Source organism: Corythoichthys intestinalis, chromosome 10 (assembly GCF_030265065.1).
Source record: "Corythoichthys intestinalis isolate RoL2023-P3 chromosome 10, ASM3026506v1, whole genome shotgun sequence".
NCBI lineage: Eukaryota > Metazoa > Chordata > Actinopteri > Syngnathiformes > Syngnathidae > Corythoichthys > Corythoichthys intestinalis.
The window spans coordinates 41078501-41097881 of NC_080404.1; the positions used below are offsets into that span (position 1 = coordinate 41078501).

The window sequence follows — 19381 nt, forward strand, 5'->3', positions numbered from 1 at the left end:
ACAAAAATAGTAGTATAAATTACCCCTAAGAACGGTCGTAGAGACGTAAGACAACCAGAGGACAGAAAATATAAGGATAATATAAGGATAGCTTGTTGAAACAGGAGAAAGTAAATGGTCAGTGACGTAAGGCAATGCACACAAGAAAAAGATATTGATAAAAAAGCTACCTCTGGATCAGGTTGGCACTTTTTCCCTGTCTTTTTCAGCCCTCACACTCAAGCCATCTCTTTAACTAAAACTTTTGTATGTTCTTCCACATTTTTACCTGTGAATTTGGCACAGGGGACATCATTTTCGGACAGAATTAGTGGGTTTAGCTCAGTAAACATCTCGTTTGTACACTATTTAAATGCATCTGGCATGAGGGATAAACGCGAATTTGACCCCCCCTAGCAACAGTAACTAATGTCATGAACCTTAATGACCAAAGGGAACGTGTTACGTGCGGTACGCTATTGTTCTTTTGCTGTACTTAGATCCTCATTTATATTTTTTTTATTCCGTTTGAGGCTTAGCTCAGGTATTTTTAATTTTTTATGTTCCTTATCCAATTACTCCATTATTCAACCTAAGTACGTCATTGATTAATCAACTACTAAAATAATCAATAACTGCAGCCTTACTTTCAAAACCAGTTTTCTAGTTATTCTAGCACCTTTTAAAAGCTATCCCAATATATTTTTGTTTTTTGTTTTTTTTACGATGAGTCAGAAATAAAATACGGTGCCTTCTCACAAGTAACCAAACGTCTTCCAAAATGTTCTACGACCCCAGAAGCTCGAGAAATTTAGTTTTAAAGGTGCAGATTCTGAACCCCTCTGGAAGGGTGCGTTCCCAGTGCCATTGAGCATTTTGTGCCAAACTCTGAGCGTGTCACAATAGCAGAGGTGCTGGAGTAGTGATAGCATGCTATGCTATTCGGTGGATGGAGACACACATGTCACGGCCAAGGACACCTTGATAAATGTGCTTTCTTGAGGTTTGGAACATTCGAGAAACAGCTCTCACACCTTTAACTGCTAAGTTAGATGTTATCTCGATGTACGTCCCTGTGTAACTATAATTTACAACAACAAAAAACTATTAGGTTCTTGCCGAAACTAATAAAGCTCTTTACAATGTTATCACAATCTCTCCCACTTCTTAGAATATAACAAGGGGAGTCGATCGAGAGCTGTGTGAGTGAGTGTAGTGGATTTCACTCCCAACAACTCAAATTCACTGTAGTCTTGAGAGTGACAATGTGACGCGGGACATGATTGGAAAGCACACACACAAAAAAAAAAAACAAGCACATTGTTTTTAACTGGGACGTTTCCGCTACCTCTTTGGAAACAGACTGTATTGAGTTAGCAACTTCACACATCTCCCTTGCCTTCTTCCTGTACCCGATGTCTCTGTAACACTGTCACAAAGAAAGAAAAGTTGAGACATTAATCCTGCACAAATATTGATGTTCAGCCAGACCTCAGTTTCAAACAGTCAAACTAAAGGATTTAATAGGGTAACAGACCTTAGCAAGAAATACATAGTTGAGTTTGGAATATCCTGGATGGATTTCTTCAACCTAGAACAGAATTTTTAAGGTTAGCGTTAATGCAGAAATATGTACAAGGTGTCATGTGTCTTTGCTTTTGCAGAATGAACTTCAATCAACAGCACAAATGCATTTTTGGCTTTCATGTCATGGGCAACATGTTATAACAAGGATGATCAAATTGATGGGTAAGGATACACAAGACGCGAGGAAGAGGCACGTACAGTACTAGCCAGAAGCAAAATTCATGTCTCTACTATATAAACAATCAAAATGTGAGAACACACATTACACCTTTCTAAACACCGAGGGTTTGGCCTCTCAGAACTTGGCACGAGAGAGATTTGGGAGGAACTTGAAACTGAGCGTTTGTCAAATGGGACACAAGAACATGTCTTCGCTTAATCAGTTAAAGTCGATTATTTTCTTTTTGTCGGAGCCAAGAAGCCAGATGTTCTTTGTGCGATGTTGTTGTGCATGTTGTAACTAAACCGGGCGACACACAATTATTTCAGGGTGACCCGTGGCACCATCATGTGACGAAATGTGAATTAAGTGCGTGGGATAGTATCAGCCCAACAGGCTTTCCACGTGTCGAGGATGTTAAAATTAGGTCTAAGAAAGTAAGCTGCAAGTCTGGAGAGAGGCCCTCTGGAAGGGAGGGATTTGAGACCCAGTTGTTTGTTCTAAACAATTGTCTGTTTTCCAAAAAGTTCTGTAACATTTTCAATGTTTTCGTTAGGGGTCCTTGTTTGACCTTTGGAGTATGTTTCCCTTTAAATTTTAAATGAATAAATGTCCCCATATTGTATCATATTTGAGTTCTTGGGAGAATATTAGATATGGGAATCTTTGGTCACCTAACGATTCGATTATGATTCAGAGGCTCCGATTCGATTATAAATTGATTCCAAACATCCAAATACCGATTATTTAATTATCCCAAATGTAAGATATGCTTGATTGTATGACCCTTATACTCTGGGGGTTATACAAGGTTGCTCTAAGAAAACAGTTTTAGCCTATAATCATGTGCTTACATTTTTATTACCGGCAATTGCTCACATTCTGCTGATAAATAGATACACACACATATGTTGACTCATCACACAACGTCTCAGTACTTTTCCACCAAGCTACAATACTTCGAGTGCAAATGTGTGTTCAAAACAAAGTTATCTTGCCCGCTCAAGAGTGAGACTGTTAATTCAATCAAGAGTGTGACTGTTAAATCAATGACTAGAATAAGGAACTTGCCCGATCGAAACTTCCACGTTGGACAACAGTGTTGTAACTATATTCCGCCTAGCAACAAGCCCTCAATAAAAGTCAGCAGCGCGGGGAGTCCGGAGAGAGACCTCGGTGAGATTCCGATTTGGCACGTTGCGCTCTCCGACTCTCCCCAAAACTGCAGTTTGGTAAAAGTCTACTCTCTGTCTCCTGCCTCCTTGTGTCCTGCCTTTGTCACTTCGCTCTGGGTCAACAGCTAAATTGAAGAAGGTGTTTTAGATCCAACAACCAGGTAAATCGGAACTAAAACACAGTCAGCGCGGTCTTCGGGACGCAATGAGGAACGGACCGAGAGTAAATATCTGTTATCTGCAACCCTAACAAATATCATGTTCAACTCATGCCGCTACATAAAAAAAATAATACCTCACTGCTGCTAACAGTTGCTACAAACAATACCCATTTGCTAGTTGCTACAAACATACGGCCACATAATGCTATCGTAGATATCATATATACAGAACTAGATGTGAAATGACGGACGATGGCGGCGTTAGAACATGTATAAAGAACTAGATGCAAAATGACAGACTTGTCGGCGTTGGTAAACAGCTGCCATCTTAAAGCAGTAGACTTCTCTGGAAAAATCTGTTGTAGCGAACCAATTAACTTTTTATCTAAAATACTCCCAAATCGGCAAAATCTTGACTTGAATCTATCTTTAAACGACAAAAGAGTTTTAAAAACTTTCACATGTCGAAACTAGACAGAAGGGAAATTATGGAATAACGGGAGCAATTTCAACAACTTTAACGGTTGATGCACAGCATTAAATTAATTGAATGTCGTTTAAAGCTGCTGATCCAGAATGGGGACTTGAGTATTTTATTTACTGTTTTGAACTGTTAACTTGCTATTGAAATAGTTTGGTTAAGCTTGAGAGTATTTTTGAACAATTCTTGAACTAAACATTAAAAGCGGAAGGGGGGTCTAACTGAGTGTATTAACTTTAATTCTTTATTCTTGTTTTTATTACATTATGCACAACACTTGGCTTTGTTTACGGCGGAATAATCTAATTGCAACATATATTTGTTACATGTTTTGATGCATTTTATGCATTATAAAAGATATATGTTTGAATTGCGGGGGGCTTGGAATGGATTAGGGCATTTACATGGAAAAGGCGTCTCTATTTACAGAATTTTCAAGTTAAGAAACTACTCCCAGAACCAATTAATTTTGTTAGTAGCGGTACCACTGTATATTTTTGTTTCTTTTGGCAATGCCATTTTATTTCGAGAATATTTTGTTGTTATTTAAATGGCTGAAAACACAGACAAGGCTGAAAAACCAGTTTCTGCTCTTACACCCCTCTTTAAAACAAACTGCTGTATCTTAAGCCAAAAGAACCGTTGTGTTTGATAGAACAATATGTCTATATGGTGCCATAGCAGTTTCATGGCGCATTAAACCCCCAACTATTTTTAATTTGTCCATTTTACCGTGTAGACCCCGTTTACAGACACCGTGCAACCGCTTTTTGTTTCAACCCTGCCATAAAAAGAAGGTAAGTAATTTTTTTTTTTTTTTTTTTCGAAATGTCTATCATTTTTAGCTTAAACTCATTATTTGATGTGTAGTATTTAGGTAAGAAAAATAAAGACTTAAAAAAAATTACTCGCATATTCTACACTTTCAAACAAATTACGTCACAATGACAAAAGTAGTGTCTGTAAAAATGTCACGGATATCTACGTCATAACTGTCGCTTGACTGCATTTTTTTTGTAACTGTCACATTTTCCCCGATATTTTAGATGATAAATAATCGATCCAAACTCACAAAAACTTAAAAAAAAAAAAAAAAAAAGTTCACAAGGGTAAATATTTGAAAAAGAAAATCTCGACCACTCCTTGATGTCTCCAATTTCTGCATTGCGACCCTTGCTACATCACCGTGTTTGACTCATAAAATCCCCCAAAAAGTCAGACTGTGGTCATTCACACCTGTGTCTTGACACTAGTTTTTGGATCGAAACAAGGTAGTACGCGATAATATCTCGTCAAAATCATGGTGTCTTTAATTATGCTCTCTCATGCTCTCACTTCGAGTTAGGGTTTAATTTTTTTTTAAATGCCCTCCTGTCAAAACAACTTCTTCCTCCAGAAAATTAAGATTTTAGGCTTTCTAATGATGTATCACACATGCATGTAGGACAGTTTTGAAATTTTGCCAAATTGGGGGTCTCAGAGCGGAACGTCAAGTCACCTGAGTGTTTTCCGCTATGTATATAATGTTTTTAGTTAAAAAACAGATCATTTCACCCAATTCCAATTATCTGAAAAATGGCCCAATCGGCCCCATTTCCGTTCACGTGAGCAGATCAGGGACATCCCTAATAACAATGATATTTTATTTCAAAGCGCCTTTCACAACTCTCAAGGTCGCTGTACAAGTAAAAGCCACCGCAGAGATCAAAAGCAAAATCAAGTAACAGAAAATTAAGAATACGTAACACGGAATAGAACAGAGGTCATGCTGGATATGTTATTTCGAACAGGTGGGTGTTGAGCCTGGATTAAGTGTGAGAGAAGTTACGTAGATGTACAAGGGCGTCTGAACATTTCTTCCTTCACTGTACATTAACTAAACTGATGAAGTATTGATTGGTATGAAATGAATAAAGAAAGCAGAACCTTTAAAAAATTCTTTAGTGCGTCTTCAACTGTGGCGCTGGGTGGTTCTCCAAATAATGTAGCTGCAACTTTTCTCTCAAGCCAAGACAACTGGGCTACCTGCAAACCGGACACCAGAATAGAGTAAAAATTCATTTTATGTCTTAACAAAATCATATGAGGCTCGATGCTGGATAACTTGTTTTGGAGCTAAATTCACCAAACAACTGTAGGTAAAATCAGAGCATTAAAAAAAGCCAATGATGTGCACACTAGTAGTTTCCCAGCAGCATGTTTGTCTTTGTAAGCATTTTTTTTTTTTTTGGGGTCAGACTATGATAATAGCCATAAGTTTGCTTCACACCATTCATCCCCGCACCGTCTAATTATAGGTGCAGTATTGCCATGGCGTCATTGCGGAAGCTTTTAAAACAGAGGCGCTAGCTGAGTGCCAACAGTGGATTATTGTGAGACATGCAAACAACAGTCTATAAAACTAAGACTGAAAACATCAGGTGTTAGTGCAACCCTCCTGATGCATGATTAATAAATGTGAGTGTTGTTGACTTAAATGACAGTGATCTCCCTATTACCTTATTTTCTTCAATATAGCTAGTCTACCATTCGGTAGACTTTCGGCAACTTTAGAAAAAGAATAAATGAGTCAGCCAATGCTCTAAATTAAGCGCCTGTGGCTGAATAACTGTCTGACCAGACACTGAAAATAATTGGGAGCTGCATCAACATAAATGTGGACACAATCTTCAAAAGAGGCTGCCCTAAAATACGCTCTTGTTTACAATCTGATTTAAGGCTAACAATGGCCAGCGTACAGCAACCGTCTCTTGAACATCCTCACGCGGGATACAAACTTCGAGGAAACCCAAACATTGGTTTTGATTGAGGGCAAACAGTGGGTGTGTTAGCGAGGGGAGAGGAGCGGTTGCGTCAGCCTTCAGCACAAATATGTGGGAAGTGATCAGAGATGATGAGAGTCACGCACAGCGTAGCACCAGCGGCCTAGCAGGTAGTAGGACAGGGGGTCTTGAGGCTTCAGCTCGATGGCTTTATCCAGATGATCCTGGGGCAGAAGGAAAGCAGAGAGGCAGGGTGAACATTTTTACTGTTGATTCATGGCTGCTATTTCCACTGCTTTCTGTTCTGACCTGATCTGTCCTGCTTCACCAACCCACAACTATTTCACAAACATCTCTCACACACGCGATCGTGACAAGCAGCAGTACACTTCATCCTCTCACGCACCCGCCCTACAGCTTTTCCATTCGCCCTCTTTGCCATAAAAAAAAACTAAAAAAAAAACATTTCCCTTCTTTTGCTCACCTTTTTATGTAAACCATGTTCTGGTGAGGCTGATTTCAGAAAAATAAAATGAGGTAAAGCTTAATTACACAGAGAAACATGCTTACAGGGCGGGACAGCAAAGGATGTGGAGGTAGGAAAGTCCTGATTCGATACTTAGTATCGGTATTGGCACCTGATACGGCTATTTTTGGAGTATTGGACAGTTTCGCATTTGTTGGCAAGATCGGATCCGATCAAATAGTCGCGTGTTTTTAGTACCATTGTGTTTTTTGGTTGCTGTAAATCAAACAACTAGGCCGGGGGTTGGCAACAGGCCTCTCTTATGGCTACCTGGAGCACTTTCAAAAATGTTTGAAAATGGAAAAAGATGTGGGAGGGAAATATATTTTTTGCTTTAATATGGTTTCTGTAGGAGGACAGAGACGACACAAACATTCTTAACGTTTTCCAATGCTGTAAACATGTATAGAATAAAAATTACATTTTAACATTTCTGTCAACGAAGATTTACGTCATAGTCTGCGATACACGTTTCTATCGGCAGGGCGGCTGTTGTAAACAAACCGGCGGCTGTGTGATGGGCCATGGATCCCAAAGGGAAAAAGAGAAAAATAACTGAGGAGAACAGAGGATTCAACGTTTTTGGGCTGCATTCATTGCATTCATTGCCAATGCGAAAGGATTGTCTGAATGTTTGCTCTGTAGCGAGATGTTGTCAGATCACATAAAAGAGTAATGTGGAAAGACATTTTCAGGGAAGGCATACTACTCTTAAAGCTGAGTACCAACTAAGTGTGATTGCATTACTTGTGGAGAAATTAAAGGAGTGTAAAATATAGCTCTAAGAAGTGGACTGCATCTCCAAACTCCATTACTGCTGCAAGTCTTGTTGCAACCCGGGAGATAATAAGATTGGAAAACCGTTCAAAGATGGTGACTAGTAAATGAGAGTCATTCATCAATATATCAGGACACCTATTTGCAGACTTCAAAAACAAAACCGAGATAATACAGAAATTCAAAGACATGCCTCTCTCTGCTAAGACAGTGAAGGAAAGAGCCATAAAAATGGCAGGTAACATCACCGATCGGCAAATCGAGGACATTAATTTGGCGCCAGCATACTAAATTGCCTGTGATGAGTCCTGGTATGTGATCGATACTGAACACACTGCGCTTTTCTGCAGGTACGTGAACTCCGATTATATACTTTACCTTTTCAAAAAGTTGCCGTTTCATTTTTTTTTTTTTTTGTTTAATAAATGCAGGCTGCGTTTTGTTGCACGTTATGCACATTCTATTTGTTGTTGTTTTTCGAATCTTCAAACTAAAAATTACATCAAAATTCAGATTTCTTTATTCCATTGCTTTAATTTCATCAAAGAAGTTAAACATACTGGTAATTCATTAACGTTGCAATGACGTCAAACTTGAGGTGGCATTGTACAACGGAGTAGTCACGTGGTGCATCATTATGTATAGAATACACTGCAGGGAAAATAAAATTTTAATCATGAAGGCTCATTATGTATTTGTAGCCAACTTAGTGATTTTGATAATAGGTTAATATAGCTAATATAGATACATACAACAAGTGTTGCCTTCATTATAAGGTTTATATAAGGCTTTTAATTTTTTGCAGCTCCAGACATATTTGTTTTTTGTTATTTTAGTCCAATACGGCTCTTTCAACATTTTGGGTTGCCGACCCCTGCACTAGGCAAATATGTTCGCTGAATGAGACTATTGCTCTTTGGAAATTAATGGTAGCAAAGCTCAATTTATTTAAAAATGTGATTTTTTTTTTTTTTGACCAGTCTAAAAAGATATAGGTATCGAATCGGCATCAGATCTGTATCCGCAAAACTTTTTATGAAAAAAAAATCGGATCGGAAGTCAAAATTCCGCATCAGGACATCCCTGTGGGAAAGAAGACAAGTGGGTAGCCATTTTTACTAGTGTTGCACCGATACATTTATTTGGCTCCCAAAACAAATTCAGACAACCAGCGATGTGGTATTGGCTAATGCCGCATGTTTCAAATCTTTTAATACTAGATTACTGCATACTCACTTAAATGTAAAGTAATCTCTATCTCTGGCTTGGTCAGACACTGCTGAATTCATTGTCTGCCATTGACGGCGCTAGACGTCCAATCCATTTGAAGCGGGATGGCTGAACCCACCCTCCCACTTTAAATGGATTGGACGTCTACTAGTGATAAAATTATAATTTTGATTGGACGTCTATCAACATTTTGGGATAGGCAACAAGTGCTCCTCTTTTTACGGCAGTGTGCGTAGCTGGCTGCCATTTTGTTTAGGGCGATCAACAGTTGGAAACTAGATCTCAAAAAGTAGTTATTGCACAACACCCGCATGTCTTTTCTGAGTACACACCGATACCGATGACGTCATTTTTTGTGTGTGCCGTATCGGTACCGTTACTAGTACTAAATTTATACTATTCCACTGAAACCAAATTTAATATCATACATAGCTAAACACACACAACGACAAACCAAATTGTAGATGGCGTCTTCTTTAATTTCTTTAGTCTGTGATTTTGTGGAACATTGTAAGAGAATATAAGTATTAACATAAGGAGTACTTTCTTCTTTTTCCTATTAAATTTATTCAAAGCTAAATATCTTAAATACCATTGCTGTGAATCATTATGGAGGGAATTGCATGCTTAATATAAACACTTCAATTTTTTCCAATGTAAGCTTTTGTAAGGAAAATCGTTTATCTTACCTTAAATATGTAGCCATTCTTGATCTTGTTCTGCACTGTATCATATTCAGCCATAATTCCACACATGATGGCATACCTATGAGGAGCATTTTGACAGTTACTACTTATATTTTTTAAACACCGATTATTTTGGCTAAAAGGCCTTTCAGTATTATCTTCGCTAATTAACACAATGAGTCTAGGGCTTTAACAATACAAAAATTAACGATACGATTTGTATCACGATTGTTGACCCACGATTCGATACACGGAACGATATTTTTTAATGTGAAAAATATTTTACTGAAATTACATTAATATGAGGGTCATTCAATAAATAAGGGGATTTTTGGTATAAGGACTTCGACTACAGATAGAAGCTTACTTTTTTCTCTGTTACTTCTTTTTCACAGGGATTTAATTTCTTTTGCAGATTTAAAAAACATTGGTCAGTTACCAAGTTTTTGGTTGCCGAAGGGTGCAAACCAGTTGAAATTCATAGGAGAATGTCAACTGTGTAAGGTGTAACATGTTTCAGTCAAAAAAATGGCACGAAGTTTGAAAGTGACGAAGTGAAGTGTTGTGAGCGACTGGCTGAGATATCAGTCCAAAGATTTTTACGCTGAGGGAATACAAGAGCTTGTGCAAAGATGGAAAAAACGTGCAGGGTTTCCCCTACATTATAACATTGTGGCGCACCCCCACAACAAAATAAAAGCCGCCATGCCTTGTAAATTTGTTTTTTATTTATTTATTTTATTTATTTATTTTTTTTTATTTATGATTTGTATAATTTAGCATAACGCCTAAATGAATATATATAGGTAATTATTCATGCACTATTTGCCATAAGATACTTTTTTGGTCTTAAGTCTTAATGATGTTGCCACTGATAGAAGTGTGGAATTACCAACTTTTGAGTTTTGTAATGTGTATTTCAGAATTAATGTAGGGTTTGGAAAAAGGTGGGAGGGGGTTTATCAAGGCCTATTCACTGGAAGGCTGCTTTAATCCTGCTGGTACTGGCAGAGCCATATAAACACCTTTTATGTACCATGGGGGTGCTGATGGTAGGTGGAATCCGCCACTGCACTTCTCTGTGACTTTGTACTGGATTGGGACAGGGGATTTATTTAACCGAGCATGTTTTGGCAATGGGCTACTGTTTGAAGTAATCACTAGGTCCCTCTCAACTGAAATAAGCTCACTCTCATGTCCACTTTTCCCAGTTTCAATTTACTCCTACCACTTCCATTCATTTTCTTAAGCATCGAACAGTTTGAGCCTTCATGAAGACAGATATTTCTTTTGTTCCAAAAGAACAGAAACAAAAGCATGACTACTGATGTGTTCCAGTCTGCACACTATTGAACCATTTCAACATGATTTTAAACAGGGTTAAGCTCATCTATTTTGACATGAATGGCAAACACATATTCTAATACACACTAAACAAACATAGATACCTTCTAGATAGGTAGATAGATAGATAGGCAAGTCCTCTAAAATCAGTGTTAGGAACAGTGTTGTTTTTGTCAAATATGTCGATAACGAAAATATTTCGTCAACGAACACTTTTTTCATGACGATGATGAGACGATAACAAGCTAAAAACGTGTTTTGGGAGACTAAAACATAACATGACGAATCCCAGTTTTCGTCTGACGAGACAAGAACGAAACGAAAATGCGCAATAGGATCCATCACATGGTCACAATGTGTGACATTTATGTGTAGTTAGCCTGCATGTAGCAGTGTCTGGTTGTGTCACTCGTTACGTGCTGCCCCCCCCGACTCACCAGTGTGTCATCACCAGTCTCCATGCAGGCTTGCACACACTGTAAGATTTGTTTTCTTGGCCAGATAGAATAATACGCAATGTTGCTTTAGCCTTTAAAAGTCTTTGCTGAGTGATCATCACACACTAAATGTAACTCGTAGCGTTAGCATAACATTCACGTTCGCATTAGGCTACTGCTAACTGCGAGCGTCCCTTTAAACTCTCGGACAACTTACTTTTATATACAGTATGTGGCATCCAGGTGTCTATAATTAATTGAAAAGAATGTAAAATAATTAGGGGTGTCAAACGATTAAAATTTTTAATCGAGTTAATTACAGCTTAAAAATTAATTAATCGTAATTAATCGCAATTAATCGCAATTCAAACCATCTATAAAATATGCCATATTTTTCTGTAAATTATTGTTGGAATGGAAAGATAAGACACAAGACGGACATAAACATTCAACATATGGTACATAAGTACTGTATTTCTTTATTATAACAATAAATCAACAAGATGGCATTACCATTATTAACATTCTGTTAAAGCGATCCATGGATAGAAAGACTTGTAGTTCTTAAAAGATAAATGTTAGTACAAGTTATAGAAATTTTATATTAAAACCCCTCTTCATGTTTTCGTTTTAATAAAATTTGTAAAATTTTCAATCAAAAAATATACTAGTAGCCCGCCATTGTTGATGTCAAGAATTACACAATGCTCATGGGTGCTGAATCTTATAAAATCAGTCGCACCCAAGCGCCAGCAGAGGGCACCAAAACTCCGAAAAACACAAGTACACATTTCACTGTGCTGTCATTTTAATCTGTTTGAGTGGGGCATTTGTGCGTTAATTCCGTCAAATATTTTAACGTGATTAATTAAGAAATTAATTACCGCCCGTTAACGCGATAATTTTGACAGCCCTAAAAATAATGTACTTTTTTTTGTTTTGTTTTAGTTCATTCAAAATAGTTTTTGTTTGTTTTTTTGTTTTTTTTAGTAGATTTTTTTTTACAGATGAAAACATTTTTAGTAAACATTGACTAAAACTAGACAAGATTAGTCTGAGTTTTCGTCAACAAAAATGGACGAACACAAACACATTTTAAGAGGACTAAAATATGACTAAGACTACTAAGTACAGTGGTACCTCTACATACGAATTTAATTCGTTCCAGGACCTTGTTTGTAAGTCGAAATGGTCGTATGTCGAGCAGGATTTTCCCATAGGAATACATTATAATTCCATTAATTCGTTCCAAAGCCTAAAAACATACACTAAATTCTTAATAAATACTGCTGGCACTGTTACAAATGGCAATTAAACATAGAAAAACAAATAAGTTATAAATAAATAAGTCAGAATAATATAATAATAAGAAGAATAATTAATAATTATTCCTGTAAATAATGTAACGAATTGGATTCTAATATGGCGGACACTTTTTACTGTCCCTGAACGCACCGCGAAGCTGACGTCACGGTGAGATAGGTCGGTGCGGTAGAGATAATACTTTCGTTTTCTTGAGAGCAGTCAACTGCTTAAGACAATGGGCGTTTTGTGTTGGATAAGTTCTTAAATAAATGATAAAAACGTGACGAAGCTGGCGATTTCCTTGGCAATGTTACCACAATAATAATTGTCACCTTAACTTATAAATAGTGGCGAACGGTGGTCGGAAGAGGACCATGGAGCTGTATTGTTGAGCCAGTTCAGGGACGCGCACACCAAGCTCATATTTTTCTATAACTTGCATCTTCATTTCAAAGGTAAGCATCACTTTTTTCCTTGTTTCTCCAACTGTATCAACTTTTTTTTGAAAACTGTGTTGATTTCTCACACAAGAAAATCCACCGTGCGTTCGTTTGCAGTGCTGTCATGTCGTCGTATTTCGAGCAACTCGTCGGATGTAGAAACAAATGGCGGCTCAAATTTTACGTCGGATGTCGAAAAGATCGTGTGTCGAAGTGATCGTATGTAGAGGTACCACTGTATTATTATCCAAAATACGAAGACGAAAATTAGAAGGGCTGCTAAAAACAACACAACAAAAATGCCTTATTTTTCAAACCAGAAAAAAAAAAAAAACTGGTTATGGACAGCGCAGATGTTTTCGTGCAAAGAGCCCATTAGTGCATCAAAGAGCATGTAAGGTTCTATTATATCTGAATGATAAATATCATCCAGTGTGTTGGCAGTGTAGTGGTTCACATGACTGTTTATCATGTTACTGTTCCCATTCTAATTGCACTCTGAATGTCTGGTTTATAAAATGGATAATTAGTGAGCTCCACCAAAATTAATTATTGATACTTAGTCTCATAATTATCACGTATGTTGAACACAGTGCCTTTTTTAGTTTACTGGCCTAGCAGTGACAACAATGCACAGTGTTTCTGGATCAATTTGTTTAGAGTTTTTGAAAGTAAAGCCTTTTCGTATCATTAGTTTTATGTATGAGGAAATGCTTAGTGAAGAAGCAGTGGTGTCAGGCTAAACATAGTAAGTATTAGAGATCGACCGATATGGGTTTTTCAGGAGCAATACCGATAATTAGTTGTTAGCTGGGCCGATAACAGATTCTTGGAGCCGATATTCAGTTGCAGTAAAAGTGTAAAAATTGGCGTTAAAAATTTGAACAATGCAAATACTGAACTTCATTGAAATGCCTAAAGCATGTTATTGAATCACACAAATAGAAAACAATAGCTCCAGAAGTGCCCGAATTTTCTAGACTCCGAAACATCCCAAGACAAACACATCAAGTTGAATAAACGGTTAAATAAATAACTCCTGAATTTTTTTCCACAGAAAAGAAAGCCCTGATGACCTCGTCTAAGGATCCTTGAGCAAGATACTAAACCCAACGTTGCTCCTGGTGCTGCGTCACCAGGAGGAAGATGAGGATATAGTGTGAAGCGCATTGAGGGCCTTAAAAAGGTGGAAAGGCGCAATACAAGTGTAGCTCCATTTACCAATACAATTTAACCAATCAGAGGACGCGGTAAATACTAGTGCAGAAGACAGCAGGCAAGAGAGAGAGGCACGGCTGCATATGAGCCGAAATAACCCAGTTTGAAATTGATTTTTTCATAATCGGACGGTCGGATTAAAAAAAAAAAAAAAAAAAAAAAAAGCCGATACACGTATACGCAATATTTCCACATATTGGCGCCAATAATCGGCCCGGCAGATAATCGGTCTATCTCTAGTAAGTAGTAAAAAAGTATTTTTTCTGAATATGTACCGTATTGGCCCGAATATAAGACGGCCCTCAGTATAAGACGACCACCTCTTTTTCAAGACTTAAGTTTGAAAAAAAGACTTTTTGAACACCAAATAAATGTTTATACAGAAAATAATTACAGTACATCCGAAACAAATGATTATAACAATATATTTGAGAGAAAAAGCATGTTATTTTGCCTCATTCAAATGTTAATATCTGAACTTTTAAAAATGTAAACTCAAGTGCGATCACATTCGTAAATGGCTTCTGGTTTTTGAAATTGTGATAAAACAACAAAATTGCAATAACTGCATTAACCATCAAAGTGAAGTCTAACTGTAACTGTAGTCTTGAAACAAATCTGAATAAGGAAAAACATTGCAATAAAATAATGCAAACTGGTTAAACTTGAGAGTAGCTGAGATCTGTCCTGACAGAACATCGCTTCAATGATATCTGGCGCCATTTAGCGTAGCGAATGGAGAAAGTAGCTGAGATCTGTCATGACAGAACATCGCTTCAATGATATCTAGTGCCATCTAGCGTCGTGAATGGGTATAATGTCTAGACCGCGAATAGAAGACGACCCCCTATTATTTCAATGCAAAAAACACCGTCTGGCGTCTTATATTCGGGCCAATACGGTAATAAAATTAAAACGTACCGAAACAAGAGGGGGAACTGAGAAAATTTAGAGAAAACCCATGCAAGACTATGCGTCTCGCGTCTCGTGTAAAACAACAAACGTTGTTGCCAAGTCAATTGCATGCTTAGCCCAATCCTGCTGTGGTGAAAAAAGTGAGGCAACAGAGGCACATGCTGTAAATAAAAATTTGCAGAGGTCAAAGACACCCTCCCAGTTCCTTCCTCTGACTGGCCACTGGCTTCCCTACTAATCCACAAGCCTTTGTACCACCACTGAGGGCCCCAAAGGCAGGGATTCATGTTATGAATATGCATGGTGAGAACATTTAAAGCTCGTATAAGAGTGTCAATGCACTGCCCAGCTGTCAGACCAGTGTGAACTCAACATGTGCTACAATAACTGGTTGAAATTTTTTTTTGTTTAAACATAATGTATAAATTACTAACCACTGATCTGGACTCAATTGTGTTTCTGTAATACAATGGCTGTTGAAGCCCAGCTAGCTATTGACGGTCTTCCAAGAAAGGATGCTACATGTTTTTCCCACTTAATGATGCGAGAAAAGGTTTAACGTGCCAATTTATCTTTTTTTAACATGTTAAGGTTATTCATTTCAAAATAGGTACAATACCGAAGGTATTACGTGGCCATCATGTACACAGTATGATAAAGAATATCCTTTTGAATTGATGTGTTGGAATCATGAGGTGCATCTTGATGTATCAATATGTAGAAAATTCAGTTTGGATTCAAGTCAAACAATGGGCCCCGCATAAAATGGTGTTGTGCGCAGTAAGACATTTGAGTGAATGAGTTATTGCTTTGAGAACAATTGAGCTGCAGATATTTATAGATCACAGACAATAATTGGACACACAAAACTGTTGTGTACAACTGGTTTGACCAAAACCCAAATGGAATTACTGAATGACGCTTGAAAGTAAACTATTGGAAAGCATCCACGTCAAGAAGACTTGCTTATAATCTACCATTAAGATTATGAAGGAAGTAAGGGTTGAATAAGGCATCTTATGTGGGTCAGGTGGTGTGTTGTTTTTCTAAGATTAGCACTACGATGGACCCACCCCAATCATATCAGCAGGTCCAGTCAAAATTTAAGAATCATATTTTATATTATTTAAAAAAAAGTTTCAAAATCCCTCCATTCTACAGTGAAAACAATGCTCTTCAGCAGTTTAAGTGGCAAAACTAAGACTCTCTCTCCTAAACATCAACTTGTGACAGGTAGATGACACGTAGAAAAACCGGTGACAAGCTGTGCTTTGTAAACAGTTACCTGAGACATAAACTTCCTTGTGACACTGCCTGGTACTGTTCCCAGTCCATGCCTCTCTGTTTTACAATGGACTTTGTAACCACTGATCTTAGATGGTGTTTTTTGCTCGGTTTAAGGATCTTTGAAATTCGATAAGTGGATGAAGGATTAAGAACGAAAGTTTAGAAAAGCTGTTTCTTTTAATTAACTAAACAAACACTTTGTTATATTTCTTAAGTGTTGTAGCACATGAGTAACCTAATGGTAATTATTACCTAACAAACATTAATGACTAGAGCAGAGCCAGTTTGTTCTCCACCACAAAGCAATGCATTCATAGAAGGACTAAAATAATATGCTCTCAATAAAACTAGATACCAATTATGGCGGTAGATTTGTGTCTACCGTACCATTGCAGGCACTCTGGTGAGATGCCGATGACACCCCCCCTACTGGTGCCCTATTTTCGGCTTGGACTCGAGCATAGTCCGATGGCTGAATGGAGCCCTGGTGGCCATTATTCTTACTTCATACTTTTATGCCATTGGCGTAGTCACCTGCCACTCAAGCAAGTCGGAAGTAGCGTTGAAGTTGAATCTTTGTGTCAAAATGATTCAGTCGAAAAAAAGTGCCTTCAAAACTTTTTCCACTTCAAAAAAAAAAAAAAGTGCGTTCAAAACTTTTTCCACTTTAAAAAAAAAAAAAAAAGACTTTAAAACTTTTTGCTTTTCAAAAAAAGTGACACTTCAATAAAAAACATACAGTGGGGAGAACAGGTATTTGATACACTGCCAATGGAAAAATCCATTGGCAGTGTATCAAATACTTGTTCTCCCCACTGTATATGTTTCAAATAAAAAAAATACATTTTCAAAAAATATATATTTTTGCAAATTATTTCTTATTATGATTAAAAAGTTTTTTGATTGAAGCAACTTTTATTGGGATTGAATGATTTAGACACAAATGTCCTACCCATAATACGCTATATATAAACAAACATACGCGATGATTTCCTTCTTTCTTTTTTCTCTCTCCTTTCTTGTGACATTGATTTTAATGTTGATGATGATGATGATAATGACAATGACAATAAATTCAAATTCAAAAAAATAATATGGCTCAAAATCAAAAAGGATTGCTTCAATCAAAAAGAACAGTTTCAATGAAAAATGAAGTGTTCAAATGCAAATTTCTGAGTCTCAAATATTTTTTCACATTCAAACCTTTTTTTCTACGACTAAATTTTTTAAAATTTTTGATTGAAGTGATTTTCTTTTAAAATAATATATTTTTTTGTTTGAAGCAACTTATTTTTCGATTGAATAATAAAGACACAAATGTCCTAGCCAAAATGCGGTCCTAAAGCAAAATAACATTACCTCAATCAAAAAAGTTGTTTCAATCAAAATTAAAAAAAAAAAAAAAACTTGACTTAAAAAAAAAAAAAAAAAAATTCTAAGAAAAATAGTTTTCGAATACATTTTTTTGAGTTTCAAATTTATTTTTGCATTCAAACACATTTTTTTTTGATTGAAGTAACTTTTTCTTCGATTGAAAATATATATTTTGATTGAAGCAACTTTTTATGTAATTGAAGCAACTTGTTTTTTGACGAATCCACCTCCATACCAATCAGGAACATGGATAGTTTGTATATTGTGACTAAATATTGCCATCCAGTGTATTTGTTGAGCTAAACGAAATGTTTGAATAGAGTTTGACCAAAGTCTGAGTAAGTTTTATGTGTATTTTGCATAGCTATTTTGATTGGGAATGCCAGCTAATATTGCTTGTTTGACGCACATAGAGAAAACCGAGCATAATTAGGCTTATCCTTTACTACATTTAATTTTTTTTAAGACTGTGGTCAAGCTTGCCTCCTGCATAGAAGCCGAGTCCAAGTTAGGCGCGATGGTGCTACTGCTAATGCACAGCTATTGCTGCCTTCCTGCCTGCTGCGCTCGCTCTTTGCTGACGTAATTGCTGCATGAATTCTGATTTGGGTGACTTGACAGTTCAGACCTCCGTGACATTCTGGAAAAAATGTGGCCAAAATCGGATTTAAACCACATATGAAAGTGACCCAGATTGGATTTGAAATGGTCCACTTATGTGCAAATTGTCCCATTCAAACCGTCAAGTTAATGTCTCACTCGAGTGGGAAAAACACGAAAAAAATCAGATGTGTGCATTAAGACCTGCAGTATGAACGTAGCCTAAGTGTCTCCAAGTGTTCTTAGGCAGGTTTTGTATCGACGTACCCCCAATAAGTATCGAATTTTTTTTTTTTAAATAAGGCTGCAGAAGGAATGGTCTGATTTTAACCGAATTTGACACTATACATGTGCCGATTACCGGTTTCAAGGTATACCGTGGTATGAAAACGTCAAGGTTTGAAAACCGCAAAAATTTTCCGTCATACCGTCCCTAAGGTATGAACTATTTTTTTTATGTACCAAAAACGCATGACTCACTGATACTGAGCAACCGGTTGTTGCTACGAGAGTTAACTTCATCGTCTTTAGTATGTCTAGCGGTGGTAAAACATGTGTTTTTCTCTCTGGCAACTGTCTGTGTTGAGAAAGAGTGTGTGTATAATGTAAACATGATACGAGTCATACATGCATAGTACTTACATACATACATACATGCTTTTTATGGAAAATAATTCAATTATTTTTGTTCTGATGGTAATAATGTTGAGCTGTGGCTGTGGGTTTAGGCTCACGTAAAGGACTGCATTTATTTTAATTTTATTTAGAATATTTCAGCATTTTCTTGTTATTTTTTAAATTTATTTTAACTCAACATTACACTTATGTTCCAATTTGCTAATATGTTTTGAAAAATATGAATACTATTCAATGGAAAAAGTTTTTTTCTTTCTCAAAGTAACACATTTTAGAGCTGTAATTGCAGTACCGTGATACC

The 19381-nt window shown here is 36.9% G+C and overlaps 1 protein-coding gene across 2 annotated transcripts in view; it reads right to left on the reverse strand.

Annotated features, from left to right (window-relative positions):
- The window catches only part of LOC130923198 (regulator of microtubule dynamics protein 2), a 37428-nt gene that overhangs the window by 2647 nt on the left and 15400 nt on the right, over positions 1–19381 (reverse strand). For both annotated transcript variants that reach the window (XM_057848716.1, XM_057848717.1), the window contains exons 6-10: positions 9528–9603; positions 6452–6529; positions 5470–5568; positions 1517–1570; positions 1328–1408 (exon numbers count right to left, since the gene is read on the reverse strand). In XM_057848716.1, the coding sequence (XP_057704699.1) occupies positions 1328–1408; positions 1517–1570; positions 5470–5568; positions 6452–6529; positions 9528–9603 (388 nt within the window). The remainder of the gene's footprint in view (positions 1–1327; positions 1409–1516; positions 1571–5469; positions 5569–6451; positions 6530–9527; positions 9604–19381) is intronic.